The sequence below is a fragment of the Aethalodelphis obliquidens genome, unplaced genomic scaffold (assembly GCF_003676395.1).
Source record: "Aethalodelphis obliquidens isolate GAN/ISIS:26980383/991018 unplaced genomic scaffold, ASM367639v1 scaffold8, whole genome shotgun sequence".
Lineage (NCBI taxonomy): Eukaryota > Metazoa > Chordata > Mammalia > Artiodactyla > Delphinidae > Aethalodelphis > Aethalodelphis obliquidens.
The window spans coordinates 39,844,878-39,870,292 of NW_020837952.1; the positions used below are offsets into that span (position 1 = coordinate 39,844,878).

Here is a 25,415-nt window from a genome sequence, read left to right on the forward strand (position 1 = left end):
CCACGCAAACAAGGATGGCTTTATGTCACTTGACTTCTGAAGTTAGTTGCTGGCACCATTTAAGTTGAGGTTTTAGGAATTTGAGACGAAAAGCTCAAAGAGCACAGATTCTTTGAGTACATGTACCCTAATATGTTTCTGAAACCAGCTTTCTGCTTTCCTGGGTAGGTAACCTTTGGGAAAGTATGTGAAGTTTCAGGCTTTTTAAGGGTTGCCGTGAGTGGAGAGTTCCGGTTTCATGGAGAGAGAAGGCTGGACAAGGAAAAGATAGCATAATTAACAGGTGGGCATCTGTGGCAGAGCAGCTGGTTGGTTTAATTTTAGAACATTTGTCCTTGTCTGTGCCACTTTAAGTGGAGCACCTGCTTGTCTTAGAGAAGTGTGTCTGTCTTTGGGCAGTGCCAAAATCCTTTTGCTTACACTCTAGAGCATTAAGCACGCTTTTTCATCAGATAGCCCACCTTTTAAAGTGGGAGAGTCTTATCTACTCAACTAGTTCTTCTAAGATAGGACAATATAAGCTAATAAAGCTCTCAATGGAGCAAGCTGAGGAATGCAGTGCACTCAAGTGACTTACTTGTACTATAATAACCTCGATTTGTAAGTACACAAAAGCCTCTTTGCATGTTTCAAGGGCATATTTATAGTTTTAAAATGATGAAAAGGCAGCTTCTTAAATATCTTCAGGGGGAAGGGAAACGACAGAACTGCAAGGAGGAACAAGAAACAAGACAGAAGACCAAAATAAAAATAAAGATTGAGGCTAAAAATAAAATTTAAAACATTTTTCAATACATTTGGAATCCCAGCTTTTCCTTTGCCCTCAGTACTTGGAGTCATAGGATTTGAGTGTCAAAAGAGTCCTTAGCAATTGATGATCTAGTCCGACTAGTGGAAACTGAGACGCAGAGTGCTGAAAGTGATTTGCCAAAGGTCAATCCATAGGCTTGTGACAGAGCTAAGACTAGTACCCAGTTTCCTGACCTCCAGTCTAATGATTTTTCCATTATATCCCACTTTATACTTGTTTGGCAGCTAGCCATTCCTGAATTAAAGTTAAATTTAAAGTGGAGGATTAAGGAAAATATTATATATGATTTATCCCATTTCCACTTGTCATGTTAATAATGGATGGGACTAACTGTGCCTGCCACCTTTATTTTATTAATGGATGTGAATAACTGTACCCTTCATAAAGGTAACGATAGCTACTCTTGTTTGGCTCACAGGGATACAGTGAAGATTTTTAAAAAGATATCAGATATAGAAACACCTTGAAAAATTACTGCTCTTTATAAATAAAATTGATTGGTGAATAGCTTTTTATTAGGGACCTGCCTTGTTTTTGCCAGTCTCTCTTCTTTGGGACTGAGCCCTATCAGTAAATGCAGCCCAGTGGCTAGGATTCATTGACGGGCCCTTCAGATGTGGATTGTATGTCAACCTGAGTAACTTCTCAGCATTTACCTTCTGTTTCCTAGAACCATGTTCGGCCTACAGTCTGGAATACCCTCTGCTTCATCTTGGGTCCCTGATACCTTCTGTTTGCCTCACCGATGCTGGAAATTGCATGCATGATCTCTCTGCTTTCACTGCCTGTGAAAATTCCAATTCTTGCTCCCTCTCTGTGTACTCAACTTTATATACTCCAGTCATACTGAACACTTTCTGTTCCTAGAAAGCGCCACGGTCTCTCTCCCTTCCCTTCCCAGCCTATGCCCATAAAATTCTACTGCCTGGAATACTTTTCACACCTCTTTGCCACTGTCACCCACTGCTTGACCCCCTTACTTGGCCAACTCATTACCTATCTTTTAGGTGTCATCCTAGATGTCACTTTCTTCACCATTCCTCTCCACTGCACGCCTAGACAAGATGTTCTTCCAACGTGCTACTTCAAGCACCTGTTATTTCTTTCAGACTTAAAACTTAACCATGTCTATTTTAATTGCTTATATTCCTCTCTAGACGGTGAGCCCCATGAGTACAGAGGGCCTTGTTTGCTTGCCTACCAGTGTACAGCGAATGCTTGGCACATAGAAGAGTTAACACATATTTGTGGAAATACAATACTCATGCTTGATAAGGATTTACATGTCACAAACTGCGTTCACCTTTATTTATCTCATTTCATCCTTACAGTGAACCTATGGTGTGGTTATTATTCATTTCCATTTTTCAGATGTAGAAACCCTGAGAAGATGTTAGTTGACATGTCCAAACTTACCTACCTAGTAAGTGACAGAGCTAGTACTTGAACCCAGGTTGTTGGAGTCCAAGTTCAGTGTTATTACCATTACATCACAACTAATTTTGTTTGGTTATAGAATAATTAAAAGTCTAAAGCAAGTGATCAGGGGATATAAATAATTGGAGCAGGAGAATAAATCTGGCAAAGAGAAGAGCTTGAACCATGGTGGAGGCAGTGGGGGAAGGGCGGGGCAGAACACCCATAGGTGAGAGGCAAAAAAAATGAATATTAGAACAAAAACTAAGAACTAAAGGCTCAGTTTTAGGGGCCACTCATAGTTAGAGGCCAGAAGAAAGGAGATGAGCCAGAAATAATACAAAAGAAGGATCAGTGAGCAATGTAGGAAAATAATGAAAATTCATTTTCCTAAAAGCCAAAGGAAGTGAGAATGCAAAGAAAGAAAATGTAGTTATTAATGGCAAATTCAATTCAGGAGGCAAGGAAGAAGATTGAGGAAAAAAATGGGGGAGGGGTTGGCTGGCTCACAGAAGACTTTTGAGAGCCTAGATGGAATAAGGAACGGTTTGTAAAGGTTTCAAGAAAGAATAAGGGACAAAGTAAAGGAAGCAAGAAAGAAGCAATTGAAGAATTTTGGCAGTTTGTTTATTCATTCATCCATTGATAGACATTTGGGTTGTTTACAGATTTTGGCTATTATGAATAAAAGTGCTAAGGTCATTCACATAGAAGTCATTGTGAGAACCTAAGTTATTTTTCATGGGTACTTAGAGGAATTTCTAGGTGGTTTGATAAGAGCGTGTTTAACTTTATTGGGAATTGCAAGTCTGTTTTCTAAGGTAATTGTACTATTTTGCATTTCTCCTGGCAATGTATGATGAAAATTGTAGTTGCTACATGTTCTCACCAGCACTTGGTATTGTTAGTCTTCTTAATTTTAGCCTTGATAGTGAATGTGAACAGTCTCTCATTGTGGTTTTAATGTGCATTTCCCTGTTGACTAATGGTGTTGAGCATCTTTTCATGTGTTTATTTGATATACATCTTCTTTGGTAAAGTATCTGTTCAAATCTTTTGCCATTTTTATTCTTGTTGTTTTTCTTCTTGTTGAGTTATGAGTTGTGATATGTAAATATATATTCAGATATGTGATTGGCAAATACTTTCTTCCAGTCTGAGGTTTGTCTTTTTCATTTTCTTAATGGTGTCTTAAAAGCAAAAGTTTTTAATTTTTATGAAATTCAATTATAAATATTTTCCTTTTATGATTTGTGCTTTTTGTGTCCCAGATAAGAAATTTTTGCCTAACTCAAGGTCATAAATATTTTCTCCTAGAAGTTTTATCGTTTTACCTCTTACATTTAGATATGCAGTCCATTTCAAGTTGATTTTTCTATATGGTGTGAACTAAGTGCTGAGAACTAAGTTCTTTATTTTCTTTCTTCTTCTTCTTCTTTTTTCTTTTTTTGCATGTGGATATCCAATTATTCCAGCACTGTTTGTTGGAAAGACTAGCTTTTCTTCATTGAATCACCTTGACGGCTTTGTTTGGTATAGTTTTCTTCATGTTTCTTTTGCTTGAAGTTTATTGATCTTATTAGATCTGTGGATTTATACTTTCCATCAAGTTTAGAAAAGATTTGCCTGTTATTCCTTAAAAAAAAATTTTTTTGTCCTCTGCTTATCCTTTTAGATTCCAACTACATGAATGTCAGATCACTCAATATTGTCCCACAGTTCACTAATACTCTTTTCATTTAATTCTCTTTTCTCTATGTACTTCATTAATATATAGTTTCCATTGTTATGTTGTTGGGTTCACCAGTTTTTTCTTCTGCACTATCTAATCTGCTGTTAACCCCTTGCAGTATATTTTCATTTCAGATATTGCATTTTTCATCTTTAGAAGCTCCATTTGGATCTTTTTTTATATCTTCTATTTCTATCTTCAGTGTTTGTGTTTTCTTCAACATATGGAGCATATTTATAATAGCTGCTTTAATTGCCTTTGTCTGCCCATTCTATCAGCTGTGTCATTTCTGATTATGTTTCTATTAATTGACTTTTCTTCTGATCAGGAGTCATATTCTCATGGTTGTTATTTTTTTTTTTGATCTTTTATGTTATTTTATTTTTATTGGAGTACAGTTGATTTACAGTGTTGTGTTAGTTTCTGCTGTACAGCAAAGTGAATCAGTTATACACATACATATATCCAATCTTTTTTAGATTGTTTTCCCATTTGGTCATTACAGAGTATTGAGAAGAGTTCCCTGTGCTATACAGTAGGTCCTTATTAGTTACCTATTTTGTATATAGTAGTGTGTCATGGTTGTTAATTTTGATTAATCATTAGACATTTGTAAATATTATGTTGCTGGTTGCTGGATTCTGATGCATTTCTCTAAGTAGGGTTAGACTTTGTTCTGCAGTTAATTTACTTGGGGTCAAATTGTTTTGAGCATTGTTTTTAATTTTCGTTAGGGTGAATCCAGTTTAGTCTTTATTCTAGAGCTAATTTAACCCCACTAGTAAGGCCATCTGAGGACCCTTCTGAGAACCCTTCCCAGTGCCTGTGAATTATGAGGTCTTTCCACTTTGGGTGGTAGGAACATGAACTATTCTCAGCCTTCTGGGAATACTAAGAATTGTTCAGCTAGCCTCTGCATTCTATCAGTTCTTTTCCCCCTCTCATAGAGTTTTAGTTCACACATAAGCAGCTCAGTATTCAGCCAAAGATTTGAGAGGACCTTTGGACAGATCTTTGGACTTCTCTCTTTCTGCAGCTTCCTCTTTTCCAGTATTCTTCCCCACAAATTCTAGCTGCCTTGGCCTCCTTGAGCACTGATCTCCTCAAGTCAGTGAGATCACTGGACTCTGGGTTCCCCTTCCTATGCCATGCCTTAGAAATGCCCCATCAATAAGCTGGACAGTCACAGGGCTTGTCATATTTGTTTCCCCTCTCAGAGATCAGTCTTGTGCTGCCTGTTGGCCAGTCTGAAATAATTGTATCACATATTTTTTCCTCGTCTTCTAGTTTTTTAATGTGGAAAGGTAATTCCTACAGCAGTTAATCCTTCACAAGCAGAAGAAGAAATCCCATTTCAAATTGCTAACTTTTAATATGTTGCAACTTCTTGAGTGTCAGAAATGAGACAAAAGGGAAAACCTAACTGATTTTAAGGAGATCACTTTGAATACTTAAATGTAATTATTCTTTCTTTCTTATTCCTTCCCTATCCATCTCCCTTTCCTCCCTAAAGGGTAGAGGATTCTACCTGAGATCTTTCCCTTGAGCAAATGAAACTTGCAAATGAAACTGCTTTCTATAATTTGTTGTATTTGGAGGTGTACTCAGTATTTAAGGAGCAGAAACCATAGTGTTGCAGATATCCCCCCCTTTTTTTTTTCAAAGTAGATGATATTACAATAGCTCTGGGTAGCTATTTCACTTACTGAATTAAAAGTTCCTAGGGTTTCACTTTGGCCCTGCTGTCATTCAACACGATCAGAACAAAGCTCTTTACCCTCTTCTATGCCTCAGTTGCTTAACTGTAATATCAAGGTACTTTAATGCAGAATGTAAAATTGTGCACACGGAAAAGTGAGTTTTCCTGAAGCACAGCAATTGAGATATTCCTTTAAATGAAGTGCACTAGAAGAGTCAGCCTTGGATCTCCAGTTTACTTACAAAACCTACCCACATTGAAAAAAGATAAACCATGAACACTCAGTTGTTAACACCCAGAAGAATTCTCTAAGTCTACTATATCTACATTTCTATAAATACGTAGTTCTTTTCTTTTATCCTCCTCTTTAAGAGTAAGACAACTCAAAAAAAAAAAAAAAAAAGAGTAAGACAACTCTTAAACGCTAACAAGACTGAATGCCAGGAAAATTGTCCATTGTGGCAAAAATTTTCAGCCATTTTTTCATGTTAAAGGCTTTAAAATTTTTATTCCCCTCTGTTTATCTCCTCAATTAATCTTCCTTATAAAAATGCATATATACATATAAGTTAAAAACAAACACTTTCCCTAACTATGTACCATAGAAAACCACAGATGGCAATTAGCTTGACTTTATTTTATTTTATTATTTTTTACTATAAATTTATTTACTTATTTATTTATCTGTCTGGGTTGGGTCTTTGTTGCTGCACGCAGGCTTTCCTCTAGTTGCGGCATGCAGGGGCTACTTTTCATTGCAGTGCATGGGCTTCTCATTGCGGTGGCTTCTCTTGTTGCAGAGCACAGGCTCTAGGCACCCGGGCTTCAGTAGTTGTGGCATGTGGGCTCAGCAGTTGTGGCTCGTGGGTTCTAGCGTGCAGGTTCAGTAGTTGTGGTGCATGGGCTTAGTTGCTCCACGGCATGTGGGATCTTCCTGGACTAGGGCTCGAACCCGTGTCCCCTGCATTGGCAGGAGGATTCTTAACCACTGTGCCACCAGGGAAGTCCCAATTAGTTTGACTTTAAAACTAGCTTTCTTATTGAACATTTGTGTGCCTATTGGAGGATTTTCATAATGCAAACCTCCACTAGAATGTGCTTTCAACTTTTCATTCAAGAGACTTAATCAGGAGCAACCAAAATGTACTGCTTAAGGTTTAAAAAATATATCAAACTTTAAACACTGTTACCCTGGAGGGGAGATCCTGGCTACAAAACAAATAGACTTCAAAGGGACCTCCTGACTTTCTCTAAACCACAGATAAATATTTGCTATTACTATGGTAATAGGTAGCATAGGGCCACTTTGTCCTTCACTTGTAGGAGACCTTGAAGATAGGTGTTGATCGCCACCATGAAAAGTTTTCCCAGTAGAGATAAATCTCATACACCTTTTCCCATTAAGTTCTAGTCTGACATACAAGGATTAATTGCAAGAGATTAATTAAAGAAGAGAGCTGAAAGCTAATTAGAAGGAGAAACTTGCAGAAATAAAAGCCAATAAACTGGCTTAAAAGATAAAAAGTAGATATTATTTTCTCTACTTTGACCTACATGTAATGAAGTACAATCAGTTCAACTGAAAGACTGGTATCCCTAATTTATATGTTTGTAGAGATAGAAAACAAGGGACTTCCCTGGTGGCGCAGTGGTTGAGAATCTGCCTGCTAATGCAGGGGACACGGGTTCGAGCCCTGGTCTGGGAGGATCCCACATGCCGCGGAGCGGCTGGGCCTGTGAGCCACAACTACTGAGCCTGAGCGTCTGGAGCCTGTGCTCCGCAACAAGAGAGGCCACGATAGTGAGAGGCCCGCATACCGCGATGAAGAGTGGCCCCCGCTTGCCACAACTAGAGAAAGCCCTCACACAGAAACGAAGACCCAACACAGCAAAAATAAATTAATTAATTAAACTCCTACCCCAAACATCTGAAACAAAACAAAACAAAACACCATGTTCCGTCAACGAGCCAAGTTCTTTCACAATATTATTATTTATAAAAAAAAAAAAAAAAGAATCCGCCTGCCAATGCAGGGAACACGGGTTCGAGCCCTGGTCTGGGAAGATCCCACATGCTGCAGAGCAACTAAACCCGTACGCCACAACTACTGAGCCTGCGAGCCACAACTACTGAAGCCCGCATGCCTAGAACCCGTGATCCACAAGAGAAGCCACCTCAATGAGAAGCCCGTGCACCACAACGAAGAGTAGCCTCCACTCGCCACAACTAGAGAAAGCCCACGCAACAAAGACCTAACGCAGCCAAAAATAAATAAATAAAATAAATTTATTAAAAAAAAAAATCCGCCTGCAAATCCAGGGGACACGGGTTCAAGCCCTGCTCCGGGAAGATCCCACATGCTGCAGAGCAACTAAGCCCGTGCACCACAACTACTGAGCCTGTGCTCTAGAGCCCACGAGCCACAACTACTGAGTCTGCACGCCTAGAGCCCATGCTCCACAACAAGAGAAGCCACTGCAATGAGAAGCCCGCACACTGCAAGGAAGAGTAGCCCCCACTCGCCACAACTAGAGAAAGTCCGCACAGAGCAATGAAGACTCAACGTAGCCAAAAATAAATAAATAAAAAATTTTTAAAAAGATGGAAAACAATAAATACTATAAAATTAGTCTATGTTTCCTTCCACTCCAGAGTAGAGATTTATAGAGAAGAACTGGAAGTACAGAATTTTCAGGATGTTTAAGCCATTGAGCTTACAGAGCATGAACGCCCATAACAAAAATCCTGACCTCCAAAGAGAAACAAATTAAATCTCATTTCAGTTTCTAAAAATGTTTTTTTCTCATACTTTAGATAAGAAAAAGACATTTCCAACCTGGATAGATTGCAAGCTTGGCTAATATAACTCCTAATTGTGTCTCTTATCAGCAGTGTCATTTCTGAGTGATGACAGAGCTGTGATTAAAGATAAAATTCCAGGTCTATGTGACATTAAGCCTTTTAATCAAAGAAGCATTTATTCATTCAACCATTATTTATTGAGGAGATACTTTGTATCAGGCACTGTGCTAGGTACTCTGGATACAAAACTGAATAAGAAAAATCAGTCATGCGTAGGATTTCAGTTGTTCCCGAATTCTTGAAAATTGAGCGAGCTCTGTGAAAAGCGGTGTCAGAAAACAGCCCCAAATATTATTTTTTTAAATCAGAAGAGCACGTAAGGCCGTTTAACCAAATTTCTCAATGCTGGAAGTTCCTCTAGAATGGCTGATACCCATCTGTTCTCTATTAGATCCCACACCCTCATCAGGCAGCATATTTCATTTTTTGATGATTCTAATTATCAAAAAGTTCCTCTGTGTTAAGCTAGATCTGTCCTCTGTAACTTCTAATACTGATCTTGAAGCTACACAAAATAAGTCTATTTTACTTTCAACAAGCAAGTCCTTCAAACATTTAACGGCAGCCACCAACTTCACTTTCATTTTCCAGGTAAAATATCTACAGTGTCTCATATCATGTAGTTTTTAGACCATTTACCACTCTGGCTAGGTAGCAAATGACCTCTGTTTTATTTATATATGTAAGCAACCAATGACACTATTTTCCTCACATTTCCCCCTCTAAGATGTCAAACAAATTCTAAACTCTACTGCTGAACATTTTTTCCCAATTCTTTTTCAATCCAAATGCATTTCAAAGGTTTTTCTGTAACCTAAGGAATATTCAGATTTTAAAACACCTATAGTATTTCAATACAGCTATTTGGGAAGAAATGGAGTTGATGAGTAGGGACAGTGGTATGAAAGTAAAAAAAAAAATGAATTCGCCATGAGAATATTATTTATGTAGCCTACTGAGCACGCACCTACAATCACGGTAAAACAGGGAGGCAAGATTGCCATTCCAGTGTCATTATTTTGGGAGGTAGGGAAGGGAAGAGTCACTTCTATATGTGAATAGAATGTCGTAACATTATCTGCATATTTCCATAGTATCTGTCATTGTATTATTTAATTCATGAGAAAATAATATTTCTGGTTACACACCAACTAAACTGACAGGCAAACTGGCAGGTAAGGCTGACGTAACGAAGCGGAGTTGGGGGTGGCCACAGCAGTCTAAATATTCAGTAGGTACATATGAACAGAATTGGTTCCCCCTGTCTCCATAAGCAGCTGAAGGGATGAAGGTGACTGGTTGAAACTGACCAGGAGATTAAAATGGCCTCTGAGGATGAAAGTACCAGCGGCCAGCTCCACAAGTAACATAGCCTTCTGGTTACACTTACAGCACCTGCTAGAACGTCCAGAAGTAGCTAAATGCTTTCTCAACTGGGCTTTTTAAAAAGGAGAACTAAAAAGGAACAGCAATAATACATCACTGAACTCTTGGCCCATGAATTTCCACGTGCGCCTGGTGCATATTTTATAAAGTTCTTGGAAAACAGGTGTTTCCCACCTGTTCTGGTTACAGTATTTCAAACTGATAATCTTTTAAACATGTTATAACTCCCTGACTAACTTGAACAGGACTTCAAGAGAGACTTTTTCAAGCATATTGTTTTAAAAGACCATTTATTTTAACAACAAACCTACCATACAAAGTCATGAAGAGTATCTATTCTTAACAAAAGAATAAAGACAAGTCCAAATAGGGAATCCAGACCAGGGTCAGGAACTGAACTTTGCTCACTCACTCTGAGTTCCCTACAGAGCAACCTCTTACTGGGATCACTTGGAGATTCCTCCTTGGAGTCCGAAATACCAACAAGGTGTAGGTGGATACATTTTTTTTCAGTTTTGATAAGAAGTTTTACTTTAAGCTCATACTTATCTCTTAACATAACTTTGCCATCTAAAAATATCTTTTAAAACTTAGTTCTTTATCTTGTACTTGACATTCATAATATAGTTTTAAAAGAATTTGTAGAGTCACAATAGATATGTAGAACTAAATATGGAATGAAGAGACATGAATTGTTCTTTGTACATCGGATTTGTTCATTTTTCTCTAAATCTAACTCCTTCTAGTCTATTTTTGCCTGTTTGTGAAGATGACTGGGCTACTGCTTTAATAAAAAAAGTATATAATTCTTTATATTCACTCTACTATGAAATGACCAAGACTGATGTGTTCTCTAATTAAATAGCTGTCCAAAAGCCCTAAGCAAAAATGTAGACCCTTGATGCTCTTGAAAAACATTGACAGTTAACCAATGTTAGTACAGGATGTCCCTAACTTACAAGTGGTTTGTGTTCTAAAAATTTATTTGTAAGTCAGTTGCCTGGCCTTTAGAATGCATTTTATGTCTATTTTTGTTTACTACTGTATCCCCAGAGCCTGAGATAGTGCTAGACACATAGTGGGCATCCAAATATTTGCTGATTGACTGGATGAAGTGACCTAAAAGTGCACTTCACTAATAACGTAATTGAACTATATTATTGTTAATAATAATTAGCATTTATAGAGCACTTAGCCATTTATAAAACACATTTATATGTGCCTTATTTTGTCCTTTCTCACATTGATTCAATTTACAAATGAAGAGTCTAAGACCCCTAAATTAAAGAGAGCCATTGAAGCTACTTGAAAGGATTGGGTGTGAGATGTGGAACTTGAATTAAAGTGGTAACAGTGGAGGTGAGAACCAATTAGAGATAGAACCACCAGAACCTGGTGATGGACCTGATATGGGCCTCCAACTCCTACACTTATGCTATCACATTGCATTAGAAATACAAGCTATAGATAAAATATCATCTATACATACAAAATAGAGACTCAGAGAGAGTAGGGACTCATTTCTTTTTCTGCTGACACCCTTTTCTTTAGCAGTTAAGTGACTTCCTTATGTTCAGTGATTAAGAAGAAGGACCCATTCACCTTGCAAGAAATGAGATCTCCCCAAAAAGATTACACCAAAATTGAGGGCTCCTGCCTAGCTAGCAGGAAGACTGATGTGACTAGCTAAGCAGTATCCAGCCCAAGACCCCTGCTATTGGAGTAGTTTGGATGTAAAGAATTTTCTTGTCATTTACTCACTCTATGGCATAACCCATGTATTAAGAGGTGGATGAGACATTAAGGGGTCCTGAGACAAATCATCAAATCTGTACACAAATCCTTTCTGTAACATCTCTCATAGAGGCTCACTCAGCCTTAGCTGAAACATTTCATGGGATGAGAAACTCAATGGATCTCACTTTGTCTTTTGGATACATCCGTTTTTTTAAAAAGTCTTTCTTTGGTCAAATTCTTGCTTTCTGAAAGCATCAGAGTCCATTTAATCCCTCTTCAAACATCTGAAGAATGCTAGCAATTCCTGAACATCCATAAATCCTCTCTCACAGGCGAAATATCCCAAGTTAATTGTTCATGATATAATGAGGTTTCTAATTGATCTCACCAATTCTGCTCAGCTTTCTCTAAATAGGAATATCTTGACCTGAACATAATATTCTAGCTGTGCTTTGACTAGAGAACACAACAAAAGGACTATTCTCTTTTTGTTTGGAGCATTATTTTTCTATTAATGCAGCCTAAGACTGCATTAGCTTTTTTGGCAGTCGTGATGTATTGTTGACTCACATTGAGATTACAGTCAAACGAAACCCTCAGGTCTTTTTCACATGAATGGCTGATAAGTCACACCTCTTTGGTGGTATTACAGCTGATTTTTGAAAAGAGGAATTTATCACTATTAAGTTTAATCTCATAAGTTTTGCTCAAGAATCTTTCACAACGTTCCCTGAGTTGTCTTTCTTAAACAGTTCTGATTATGTTATCCTTACCCAGAGCTACTGATTGATCTCCACTACCCACAGGATCAAGTCCAAAATACTTTGCACACTAGACCCTGTATAATCTGCACTGAGCCTTCAGGGTTAGCCTCATCTTCCCTCATCCCTCTCTCTTCTCCATTCCCCACCGTTCCATACTCTCCAACCATTCTGAGCATTGACCTTCTTCACACATGTGCACTTTTCCATGGAATTTCCTTCTCCACCTTTCAATTATTTTTTTATACTTTAAGAGACAGCAATTTAAAAGTCCTGATCAGACTGTGAGCTCCCTGAAGGCAGGAATATACTACAGTGATGTTCAGATAATAAGAAAGAGACATAACTTACAAGTTTTATATTTTTAAGTTTTTTTGGTTCGATTTTTCAAAGAAAAGAATATTTAAACCTCTTTCTTCAAAGCTAGTTTCTCCTCCCAGCTCTAGAAATGCAGGTGAGTGGGGTTTGGCTTACTTGAAATAATATTTCTTAGGGATAGGGAGTAACAACTTTGGCAGTTTATCTGAGTGAACCAGATAGCTGCACAGGTTTGTCCAGAGGCCATGTCATAAGGTGATTGTTTTCCAGAATCACAAAAAAACCCCACCTTTGCACCCAACACAGCATTGTGAAAAGAAGCCCAGCTGGAAGCACTGCAGGAGCAGAAGCATGAGGCCCTCTATTCAATCATTTCCAATGATTTCAATGAAAAACTAAACAAAATCCCCCAGTTAACCTTTACATGCACCTTCTGCTGTTTTCCAACAGGTGTTGATAGATTTGTACCTTTCCATCTAAACTGCAACCCTTTGTACCAGGCCTTTGCAGATTAGAAATAGAGCCTATGGTTTGGGTTTGCAAAGGGATGGAGGCTACGACATTGTTCTTGTTGAGAAATTGTACTAATTAACTATCTGCCTTAGGATCTGTCATCCTAAATGGCTAACTTAACAGACATTTAGCAAGTCATCTCTCAAACAGACTGTTTAGTGTGCCTGCAGACCAGGTGCTCTGCCATAAAGATGAACAACAAAAGGTAACAAATAGTTATTATAGATAATCTTAACAATAATAATGCCTCAGAGTTCATATATTTGATAAACAGCTATTTAGCAGGCAACATGTTAGATGCAAGTCTAGTGTTTCTCAAAGTGTGGTCTGGACTGCCTTAAGGAGCTCACAGAACAATGCGATAAACGCCATGACAGAGGTGAGCGTGTGATAAGGATGCACAGGTGTAAGGCACATACATAGTGCACCTAACCCAGGATTTTGGAAAGAGGTGAAGTTTAAGGAAAGTCCTTAAGGATCAATAGCAATTATCTATCCTTTCATCCATCCATCCAAAAATATCTGAGTGACAACTTGGCTAAGTGGATGAGAGGTAGGACTTGGGGAGAGGAGCATCTCAGGAAAAGAAAGCATGTGTGCAAGGGTCAGAGGATAAGAAAGAGCATGGCACCTTGGGGTAATACGATGGTTCAATAGATAGAGCTGGAGGCTGGGGCATAGCGGCAGTGAAGAGGCTGAGGCAGCAGGTATTAGAAAGGACCTAGCGTGCCCCATTAAACAACGTGGACTACGTTATGAGGAAACTGGAGAGTCAGTGAAGGGTTTTAAGCAGAGAAGTGACATTTTAGATTTCATAAAGATCCTTCAGAGTGTGGTACAGAGAACAGATTGGGGAGCAAGCAAGACAGAGTAGAGAGAACCTTCAGGAGAACATTGCAATAATACATAGAAATGATTTGCACCACCATTTGTAGCTGTGGGGATGGAGAGAAGCATACGTACTCAAGAGACACTGCAGTAGCAGAATGGGACAGGCCCTGGGGACTGGCTGAGGCTGGGTGAAGGAGAGAAAAGAATCGAGAATGAATCTCAGTTTTCGCCTTGATGGGTCTTTCTGGGTTAGACAGTGATGCTGTTTGTTTAGGTCTTTATTTTCTCAGTGAGGTAAGAGGCAAACTCTGGCTGAGAGCAAGCAATGGTGTGAGAAGGGGTTTTAGGGAGAGGAGAAGACACTTTGAAAGAGTCATTGCAGGAATGAAAGGGAGCTGACGGAAAAAGGATTTCCAGGGAAGTTTGAGGGCCAAATTCAGGCTGGAAAACATAAATCTGTAGAGGTATCTCTCAGCACAATTGTGTTATTATTTTTCCCATTAGAGTTCAGCTATTTAGCTGAAGGAGCGAGAAGGCGAACAGTAGAATTGATCTAGAATGGGGATGTGATGGACAGACAAGGGGGCAATGGAGTTGAGAGAACTGACAGAAGATTCCAGAGAGAAAATCATGGGAGCAGGCTAGGTATCATGTCCATTTTTGCAGACAAATAGATATTTGGGGGCCAAAGAAGAGATAAAAGAAGTGGTCTAATGTGACATAACTAAATTGTTAAAGAGAAGAAATAAAAATTAGAAAGAAAAATGGCCAAAAGTAACAAACAGGATTGAGGGCAGGAGTTGACGATTACCTTTCTGTTGTTGCAAACTATACCTCTTCACTACGTCCCCTGCCCCAGAAAGGATTCCCCAGCGGGCCTATGTTCTTCTGAACTCTGGTAATCATCAGAGAGAGAGCTATTGTTACAACAGGCTGAGTGTAGTGTCCTCCCCCTTTGGGTGTGTTGGGATGGTGAACATGGGTTGTTGGAGAGTGAGGTGCCTAGTTCTTCTGACAGAGAAGTGGTTGATGTGGCCTCCATTTACTTTTGCTTTTTATTTGGAGGTGGGAGTGGAGTCAGAGGGTTATTCATTGGGACACAGGATATGAGAAAAATGTAGGCATCAATTACAAAAGGAACTGATGGAAAGCCTCAAAGACCTCAGCAAGGTCAGGTTGGCTGAAATAAAAAGAAACACAAATTCTTAATGGAGATTAAACAGTATAAGGGAGTGATTACATTTTCTCTCTTTGATTTAATTTGAAAACACTGAAACCTTTTTCAGTAGCTGCCGAAAGACAGAGTGTTAGCACAAATGATGTCACGCAGAAGGCATTTGAATGTTTTTCATACTTTTTTTGTTTTGTTTTAGGAACTGTGATTATGAAGTGTAAAGTAACATCGGCAAACATAGCTGATGCCTTGAAAGACTTCTGCTCCTGTCAGTTACAGGAAAGTTAGGAAGACAAGTGAAACAGGACATAGAAAGAGGGTTGGTGTTTTGTTTTTGTTTGTTTGTTAACAAGACAAACTATCCAGGAAAAGAGCTTGTTTCTTAGAGATAAAGTGAGATGTGTACAAAATGCCCAACTTAATAGAAACTGGCACATTATACTGTGATCTCTAAATGACGCTTTTCTCTTCTCCTCCTTAATAGAACAACTAAACATTAATACATAAGCATTAATAAAAACATTAATATTTTTCAAGATTGTGAAAATGTAAATACTTCTACATAAATGGGATTAACTGCACAGCACCCTTGCCTTAGGTAGATGTTCTCCATCACATTTTGCAAATTAAATTTCACAACCCACTAAGCAGAAAAAATGTGTACAATGCTATATTTTAATTTCATTTCCAATACTGTAATAGCTCAGGGGCATTTAAAAAATGCCTTTTAAAAAAATCATTCCAAAAAATTGCTCCTATAGCTGGAATTGTGAGTCAAAAAAAGATTAAAAGTTGGATGAGTCAAGATAAAATAGAATGTGAGGCCCTTAAAATCTGAAAGCACCTAAAATCAACATTTCTCTTTCAGCATGATATTTTCAAGGGTTATCATTCTCCTTCAATACTGTTCCCTCTCCCTTTTCTATCATCATTTATTACCTGCTCAGTGCTTTCCCTTCTCCTCATTTGTTTCGGTTCATCTTTTGAAAACCTAAAGTTGCAGTTCTCATGCCTTCCCTCTGACTTTTCATTTTAGATTTGTACCCTCTGTTTCGACTGTAGCAAGTCAATGTTATTCGAATTCATGTTGTTGCTTAATTAAACAACCATTTAATTACGAACCCGCAGATTGGTAAGACTGGTTCTTGTATAAGCCTGGGCAGTTCCAAGCGTTTATGGTAATGGCAGCGTCAGTGGACTAACTTTGATCCTCTCCTGGGCTCAGTTCTTGGACTTTCCTCTTTTCTATCCACACCCATTCCCTTGATGATCTCATCCAGTTTCATGGCTTTAAACATCATCTCTGCACTGATGACTCCCAAGTTTATATATTTAGTCCAGAACCCTCCTCTGAACTTTAAACTCACAGATCCAACTGCCTACTCGGTATTTCCACTTGGATGTCTCACAGGCAACTCATACCTAACGTGTCCACATATAAGCTCCTGGCATTCCTCTCCAAATCTGTCCCCTCTAGAGTCTTCTTCATCTCAGTAATTGGCTATCCCATTCTTCCAGGTGCTCAGGCTAAAAACATGCTTACTTCTCTCTTTCTCTCATACCCTGCATCCAACCTGTCAGCAAATGCTGTTGGCTTTTATCCATAAAACCGATCTAGAACTCAACAGCTTTTTACCATTTCCACTGCTACCTTCTGTCCAGGCACCATCAGATCTAGCCTGAATTACTGCAACAGCGTCCTAGCTGGTCTCCCTGCTTCCCCCTTTGGTCTTTCCTTAACACACAAACCAGAGAAATCCTATTAAAAATAAATTGATCATATTGCCCCTCTGCTCAAGACTCCACTGGTTTCCAGTATCATTCAGAGTAAAACTCAATGACTATAATAACTTATTGTCCAAACTGGGATCTCTTTGAGAGTGAAAGGGGATGCTACAAATAATGAACAGGATTTAAGTGATCTAGGTGTAAATTTGGGCCATCCTGGGCACCTGTTTATCAGACTCCACATAATCTCCCACACCTCCCTGTTATCCCTCTGACCTCTGACCTCACCTGTTATACTACACCTCAACCCCTCTGCTTCAGCACCAGCCTCTTCACAGTCCTATCAGTAGGAGGCAGACTTCCTCAGGGCCTTTGCTCTTCCCCTAGACATGCCCATGACTCATTTCTGCTTCCCTTCAGGTCCTAATTTAAAAGTCACAGTGAGGCTTTCCCTGGGAGCTCTGTCTAAACATTTAAAACCCCCTTGCTACTTCCTAGCCCCCTTCCCTGCTTTTTTTTTTTCTTTCTTAATTTACACTGATTATTGATACTATCTAACATTCCATATATTTTACTTACTTAACTTGTTTAGCACCTTACATTTAGAATGTAATCTCAGGGGCAGCAGTTTTTGACTTTTTGCTGTGTGTCCGCAACTCCTAAAATAGTTGGCACATAGGAGACACTATATAAATATTTGTAAGAAGAATGAACGAATCATGACTAGTTTGAAAGGATACTTAGGAGTCGTGTAACATCCAACACAATTAGTAAACAGTATTATCATTTTACAGTTATCTTCATATAATTCAATTCAGCACCAGCCCCCTCGCTGTCCTGAAGTATTCTCCACATGTACTCTGGACATTCATGCCTTGTGGGGATCTGTGCTAGGTTCAGAGGTTGGGGGCCTGGGAGCCACAGAGTGAATACAAGGAGAGAGGAGACAAAGTTCCTCACGAAGTGACCACTGTAGGAATAGAAGAGACGGGGGACATGATATTATAGTTACATGTGAGTGACCAGAGTGCATGGGAGTGCAGACCAGAGAGAGATTACGTTCAGTGACTTTTCAGACAATTCTGATTACTGATCAGAAGCAACAACTTCCATATTCTCTGGCATGATTCATTTTCCTCATCTTCCAGAGCCCCCAACCTCTAATACTCCCATCCTGGTTTGTGTTCTCCGCTCCTTGGTAGGAAGTTACCTTGTATGCCCAGATATACCTGACCTCCAGGTGTCTGTTCCTCATTGTCTGGCCTTAATTTTTCCATATGAATCATCAGTTACTAACTCAGCATTTTGCAATCTGATCTCTCAAAGTTTCCAGAAAATGACAACCAAATACTGGCAAAGTTAAACCATCAAGTAGAACAAATACGAAGCAAGCAGATGCTAAACAGATTTTTTTAATAGCTAGAAAGAAGGTATTTGGTGGGGGGGGTATTCACCCATTGAAATCAATAAGTCAAAGTGTATTGATTTAATTTCTGGGTTTGTTCGAATTTTTAATGTAGCTCCTTTGAATAATTTTATTTGATAACCATCCTGTGGGTTTTCCTTAAACTAAAGCCATTTTTTAAAATGTGCTGTTGTAAGTCTCTAGCCTCACCCCTACAGGAAGGGAGTAGCCCCAGGGTGTGGATAATTGAAACACTCTAAACAAATATATACAACATTTTATTTTCAAAAAAGTTCAACAAAATTGTAGCTGAGAATATGCTTCAAAGCATAACATTAATAACTTAGAAGAATTACTTAAAGCGGTTACCAACTAGATAAAAAGTATTTCCCTTCCACCCAACGAACAAATCAATCAAATAAAAAGTATGCTAAATGGTACTGAAGAACAGTAATACTCTTTCCCATATAGTTTATTTTAAATGATCTTGGGTAACATTAAGTGCAAAGAATCTTTACTTGTTATTTTTCTATCTAATGTAAAAAAAATTAACTTTATTATGCAAAGTTCACAAACCTATATTACAAATTATCAATTAAACTGTCTTACAGTTTCATAATTACCAGAGCAATTTAGTTTTAGTTTTGTTTTGTTTTTAATTTTGGAGTTATAATAAATCCTAATCATATAAATAATTTTAAAGCAAGCTAATCATCCCAGCTCTGGCACAGGTTAGCTCATTACTTACTTACTCTGACCAAGTTACTCTGCCTCACTAAGTCTCAGGTACTTTGTCTGTAAAATGGGGTCAATACTTGTACCCAACTAACAGGGTTCTTGTGAAAATAAGGGATGCAGAGGACTCTACAGAATGCCTGGCAGATGGGAAAGCTTCAGTAGATGAGAGCTGCCACTATGACTCATGACTGATGCTGCTGAAAAAATAGGCATGAGCACATTTCAATGATTGAAGAAAACAAGTAGCTAACCAAAGAGTAGTGTTTAGAAAGCATTTCTACTCATGTATTACTTTATCTTTTCAGTTTTAAAAATCCTAAATATTGTCTAGGACATTATACATATAAATACCTGTAAAAACCTGATTAATTTATCATTTTCTGCACATTTGTGCCATACTGACTTTATCACAAGGTATTGAAATATAATCCTTTTCAATGGCCTAAAGAGACAAACAGATACTCAGATCTTGCAAAGCACATTATTTTCACAACATACTTGGGGAATTAATCATGCACTACCTCATATTATTTAATCAATCAGTCCATAAATTATCACATTTAATCTCTTACCCACTGGACTGTAAGGATTACGAAGGAAAGGAATGTATATAGTTTTTGTATCTTTCACACTACACAGCTTGGTACAAAGGAATTTCAAACTAGTATAATGGAAACAGCACTGGGCTAGAAGTCAGGAAGTACGAATTTCAGCTGAGTAATTGTAGACAAGTCACTTAACTCTCTTCAGGCTTCAGATTACTCATCAGTCATGTGCTTTTCCATCAATGACATTCAGGTTCCTTTTCAAATGCTCTCATTTTAAGAAACACTAGCAAGAGGAATTTTTACCAATGTTTGTCATTTTAATACACAACTTCATTTTTCCATATCAACAGGTTGACAGAATGGGACCCTTAAGTACAGATTTTGTTCACTCATGAAAACTTGCCAGGAACTCAGAGTTCTTGTCACTGTCTGTTCCATCAAACACAAATCCTTCAACCTGTTTTAAAAACAGCAAGCCCTCCCCTGCCAGCATTCCCTATCCCCTACCCTGTTTTATTTTCTCCTTACTACCTATCACACTCTGGCATACTGTATATTTTACTTAGTTATTTGTTCTCTATCTCCCCCTTCCCCACCCCCATTCCCAGTACCATGCCAAGCACCACATCTGCCTGTGCCTTTTTTAAAAAAAAAATGGAGGTATATTTGAAAATTAAGAATTGCATGTATTTAAGGTGTACAATTTGATGATTTGATCTACATAAATATTGTGAAATAATCACCACTTTCAGGTTAACGTTTCCATCACTTCAGATAGTCACCACTTTTCCGTATGTGTGGTGAGAATACTCCAGATCCACCCTCCTAGCAAATTTCAAGTACACAATAAAGTATTGTTAACTATAGTCATACTGTTGTACATTAGATCTCCAGAACTTGTTCATCTTGCATAACTGAAACTTCGTACCCCTTGAACAACACCTTCCCCATCTGTGCCTTTTACCAGGATTTTGGGAGCACTTAATACCTCCACCCCAGCATTTCCCAAGTTGTGCTCTGAGGATCTCTAGAGTTCTGAAAGATAGTCATCGGAGTTCTGCAAAAAGAGGGTTGCATGGGCAAATAAGTTTGGGAATGTCCCATCCTATACTTCCCACTTGGAGACAGAGGACACATAATGAGAATATTTATATACTTATAAATGTCTAATTTTGTTAAACCCAGTCAGTGTTTCCCAATCTGGTTTGGCCATGGAAACTTTCATTCCCAGAACACCACTGACATCTCAGAGGACATTCCTGCTCAGGAGAAAGCCATCTGGCAAATTCTTTTTCACCTTCATGTCACATCCAAATGAATAGCAAATGTGAGAGAGTGAGCGAAGAGAAAGGCAGATAGCTCTTTGCTAGCAATTCTTAGAGGTAATGGAGAGAGAACATGGTTTTCTGAAACAAATACTACACTTAAAGTCAGAAGACTTGTGATTTAGTCCTAGCGCTGCCACATAACTAACTAACTGTATGTCGTTGGGCAAATCGCCCTACCTCTGAGCCTATCTCCTCTCCTGTAAAGGAGACACATTTTAGGATAACCATATCCTATTCTTTGAAACTGCTGACCAGTTTAGAAAGTTTCTGTGTAGTAGATTTGACTTGGATTTAAAAAGTATTTAAATTTAAAAATTATTCTTGGATTTAAAAAGTATTCTTCTGGGTGGATTTTTCGGGCCTATATTTTTAAAGTCCTTTTTCAGATGACTGGTGCCTTCCACTCTGAAGATGGGCATATCTGATTTCTTAGACATGAAACTACAGGACTCTCTAGGGCCCTAAAAGCCCAAAGAAATATTTTAGAATGAATAATGGAAACAAATTAAGTCTGGGATATATTTATGTTAGTCTGAGTAGTAGGATAATACCTAGAGAAAGCCTGAGAAGTCTTATATAGAATGGAGGTCTATATACAGGTCTATAGTATTATAAATAAGGAGTAAATGAAATTTGAGACTACTTATTTGATGCTAGATTAATTGGCTTATTTTTCTGATCACTCAGTTTTCAAAGAGAGTGATTGAGGATACAGGGTTGTACTGAAAAATTAATTTGTAGCTCAGCACTAATTTATATTCCAAAGCAACATGCGAGAGGTAGATAATAATCATTTCCTAGGGGGCTTCCTCTGGTCCTTACCTTTGAGGAAGACTCTCTTCTACTCTCTAACTCAGGAGGGAAAGATTCATTCTCAAACCTGTCTCTGAAGGGAAGAAATTCTATGATGGTTTAATGTACACTTGCAAATAATGCTCTAGAGAGAACTAGGTGGCCCTTGATGTTTTTCTTGCCGTTGAAATATGTCTGCTGAAATAACAACTACAGTAAAAAAAAATTTTTTTAACTGGATATAAAAGGTGACTGCACATTGAAAGATCTATCTAACGTAAATTTTAGTCTCTGCTTGAAATTTGATGTAAGCGTTGATGACAATAAGTAGTTTGGCTTTAAAGAAGACAAGATTTTGCTCTGCTATAGGTTAAATAAATGTTCCTTTAGTCATCTCTAAGTAATTGCTGGGCCATTGTAATACATTCAATATGATATTTGCTAAGCAAGCATGCCTGCCATCTGGTTACTGAAACTCTATTTTTGCTACTTCATAGGTACACATGGCCCAGTAGCACTGAGATGCAGGCAACTGATAGGAGCCTGTGGATCAATTCCAAAGCAATTTGAGAGTTCAAGCCATTCATTTGTTTGCAACACGAAGTGTTCTCCACGGAAGAAAACAATGAGTCTAACTTATCTGTCTCTTTCCTGTCCTGGTATCTTTAAAAATGTCCATCATGACAGGGTGCATGCAGGTTTACAATATTAAGCCAACTTTAGAGAAGAATGGAAAGAAGACTAAGAATGGAAAATAGTCTGTGTGCTGCTTGTACCACATCCTGCTCGGCTCTGGTGCCAGCAACTCTGTTCCTGGTCTGGGGAGTGTCCACAGAAGAAGAAGTAGCTGGGTAACATGGCAAAAGTCCATATGGGTCTGTGGTAGGAGGGAGAAGAAGTTTCCAAACCAGTCCTTCCATCAAGTCCCTGGCAAGCACCCCTGTCCCCCAAACCAAAGACAGAATTAGCAGCACTGAGTACAATGCCTGACACACATAGTAGGGGCTCAATGAATGTTTACTAAATATAATCATCTGGGAAGCCTGTGAACAGTAATATAAATGACTGCTAGAAGAATGATTATGTTAGTCTCTGAAGCCATTGGATATATGCTTAACACCTGGTCCAGGCTTTCTCGACTTTGACACTATTGACATTTTGAGCTAACAATTCTTTGTTGGGAACAGGAGTGGGAGGGATGCTATCTTGCCCACTGTAGGAGGCTTAGTGGCATCCCTGGCCTCCATCCACTAGATGCCAACAGTGTCCCTCTCCCCAGCAAAAATGTCCCCCTCGTGATGGGGGTAACAAAATCACTCCTTGTTGAGAACCACTTATCTACTCTGTGTGTTTGTGTCATGTACTAGAATTAGAAATACTATACTCTCTCTTCTCTTTTTTCCTGCATTGATATTTCTTGATCTACACGTTGAAGGTATTTTATTCTTTTAATCTGCTTTCTCTCAATTGCCTCTAAATTCCATGTTTTCACATATCTCAGTGGGGGAGGGCTTTCTAGGTACATCTGTACAAGTTAAAAAAGACATGTTTCCCCCTTAGGAGAGGGGAAATATGAAACAAAGAGTAAACATTCCATACAGAAATTGGACTAGTAGCTAAGGAGGCTGTTTTGCAGAATGATATTGAGATGGTCTTGCGCCCAGGATAGACCCCAGACTCTAAGCTGCAACTATTGTGTATGTGTGTCCAAAAAGAGTTTCTGCATCTTAAAAGAAACTACCTTCATTTGTTTGCTATGCACTCTTGCAATCTTACCAGTAAAACTCCTCTGTTATATAAAAGTATCCTTCTGACAAACATATTTTTTTCTCCCTTGGTTTTGTTTTTATTTACTTCCTATTTATGCTAACAGTTTCAGGAAGATACCAGCATGGGCTCCAGGAACAGGCTGTCTCAGTAACTCTTGCCTCTTCAGAAGCACAGTAATCAGTCCTGCTAACTGAAGAAATCAGTAGCCTTTTAAACCTCTAAGGCAAAATGATAATGTTGTATATTTCCTCTTTCTTAAAATGAAAAATATTAAAATCTTAGAAATCTGACTTAAACCTAGCCAGTGGGCAACCTGCTTGAAAATAATTACACATCCATGTCTAAGGGTGAGAAATAATTTATGACAAATAAAGCTCATGAAAAATTCTAATTTCACTCATGTTGCTACAAGTATACCTTCATGCTTTAAAAAAAATGTGGGCTGGTAACATTTTTCTACCTTACTTACAGTGTAGAGTTAAACATGTGCCCTTACCTCTCCTCCAGTGCACGGGAAAGGATTGGAGTATCTAGAAGTGCAAATAGCTCCCTTCTTGACAACATCATCTTCCAGGCCAAATGTAGCCGGGCAGTTAGTTGCAAAGTACTTGTAAGGCTTCCATGTTTTCCCAAAGTCCTGGGACCGGTCCAGCACCATGGCTGCCGGCCTAGGGGACTTGAACACCATAATCAGATGAGTGAAGTAGAATTCAGCTTCCAGGTCTAACTGGATCTTTTCTCTGTGCACATCCTCAGCAGACTGCCACCACGTGCGAGGAAACCTGAAGGATGAGTCTGCCATGGCAGCTGGCAGGTGAGCCAGGTGAGGCTGGGCAGCACTGCATTTGTCACATTTGGGCTGCTGACAAGTCAGATCAGTGTTCTCACTATAGAAGCAGTACAGTTCAGTGGCGTTCTGACCACAGGTGGTGTCTGCCCAGAGTTTTCTTCCTAAAGCCAAATTTCCCATGCGAGGGTTACAGGCTTTTTCACAGCGGGAACTCACTCCAGCCACTCCACTCAGTCCTAGAGATGGGAGAGCATATGTTATTCAAGACAAACCCATCTGGAAACTTCTTTTGTCCACCTAGTCCATCTTCAACAGTCGAGTTATCCCCATATTGCCCCAAGGCTTTCAGTAAAGAGGAAATGCTACCGAATTTGAGCATGAATACTGTTCTGCATTTATACTATTGGCATATGCAAGTGTGTGAATGTGCATGTGTGTGTGTGAGTGTGTGCCTGCGTGCCCGTTTCATGTAAAATTCCCATAGAAGAAAATAAAATCAGTTTGGGTAAAGGGCAAGAGGAAGGAAAGTGGAAACATTGGGTAAAGATAATGGGACTGCTTTCTAACAGTCTCTATTTTTGAAATACACTCATTTGCTTTTGAAGTCATGACATAAATAATACCAAAAACCAACAATGTTTTTAAGATCACTCAATTTAGTCTTTCAGATATAATTTGAGTCTTTAGCATTATCTAACATGTTTATGAGAATGCATTAAGGAGGAAATGTAGAATTCTACTATATTTTTAAGACGAAAACATGAAAGGACCAATTCCCTAAGAAAATCAATATGAGGTATTGGTATACAATGGGATCTCATTTAGGGATACAAAGCTAGAGACCACTGGAGCCAAGATGTGCAATATCTATTTTTAATATCAAGTAAATGTAAGTAAGAAAAAACCCTCTAAACTGCCAAATGACAGAAAAGCTTATTTGACACCCTCTCTGCCTCTTGAGTGCTTCTACCTATGACAGGTTCTACAGTAGTTACCTGTTTGCTTAACAGGAGAATGTTTACAGTCTGGCAGCCACTAACAGGACCTTTAAACATAATCTGTGAACTAAAACACC

The 25,415-nt window shown here is 38.6% G+C and overlaps 1 protein-coding gene across 2 annotated transcripts in view; it reads right to left on the reverse strand.

Annotated features, from left to right (window-relative positions):
* NTN4 (netrin 4) overlaps positions 1 to 25,415 on the reverse strand; it is a 106,699-nt gene that overhangs the window by 78,673 nt on the left and 2,611 nt on the right. For both annotated transcript variants that reach the window (XM_027107239.1, XM_027107238.1), the window contains exon 2: positions 24,047 to 24,576. In XM_027107239.1, the coding sequence (XP_026963040.1) occupies positions 24,047 to 24,576 (530 nt within the window). The remainder of the gene's footprint in view (positions 1 to 24,046; positions 24,577 to 25,415) is intronic.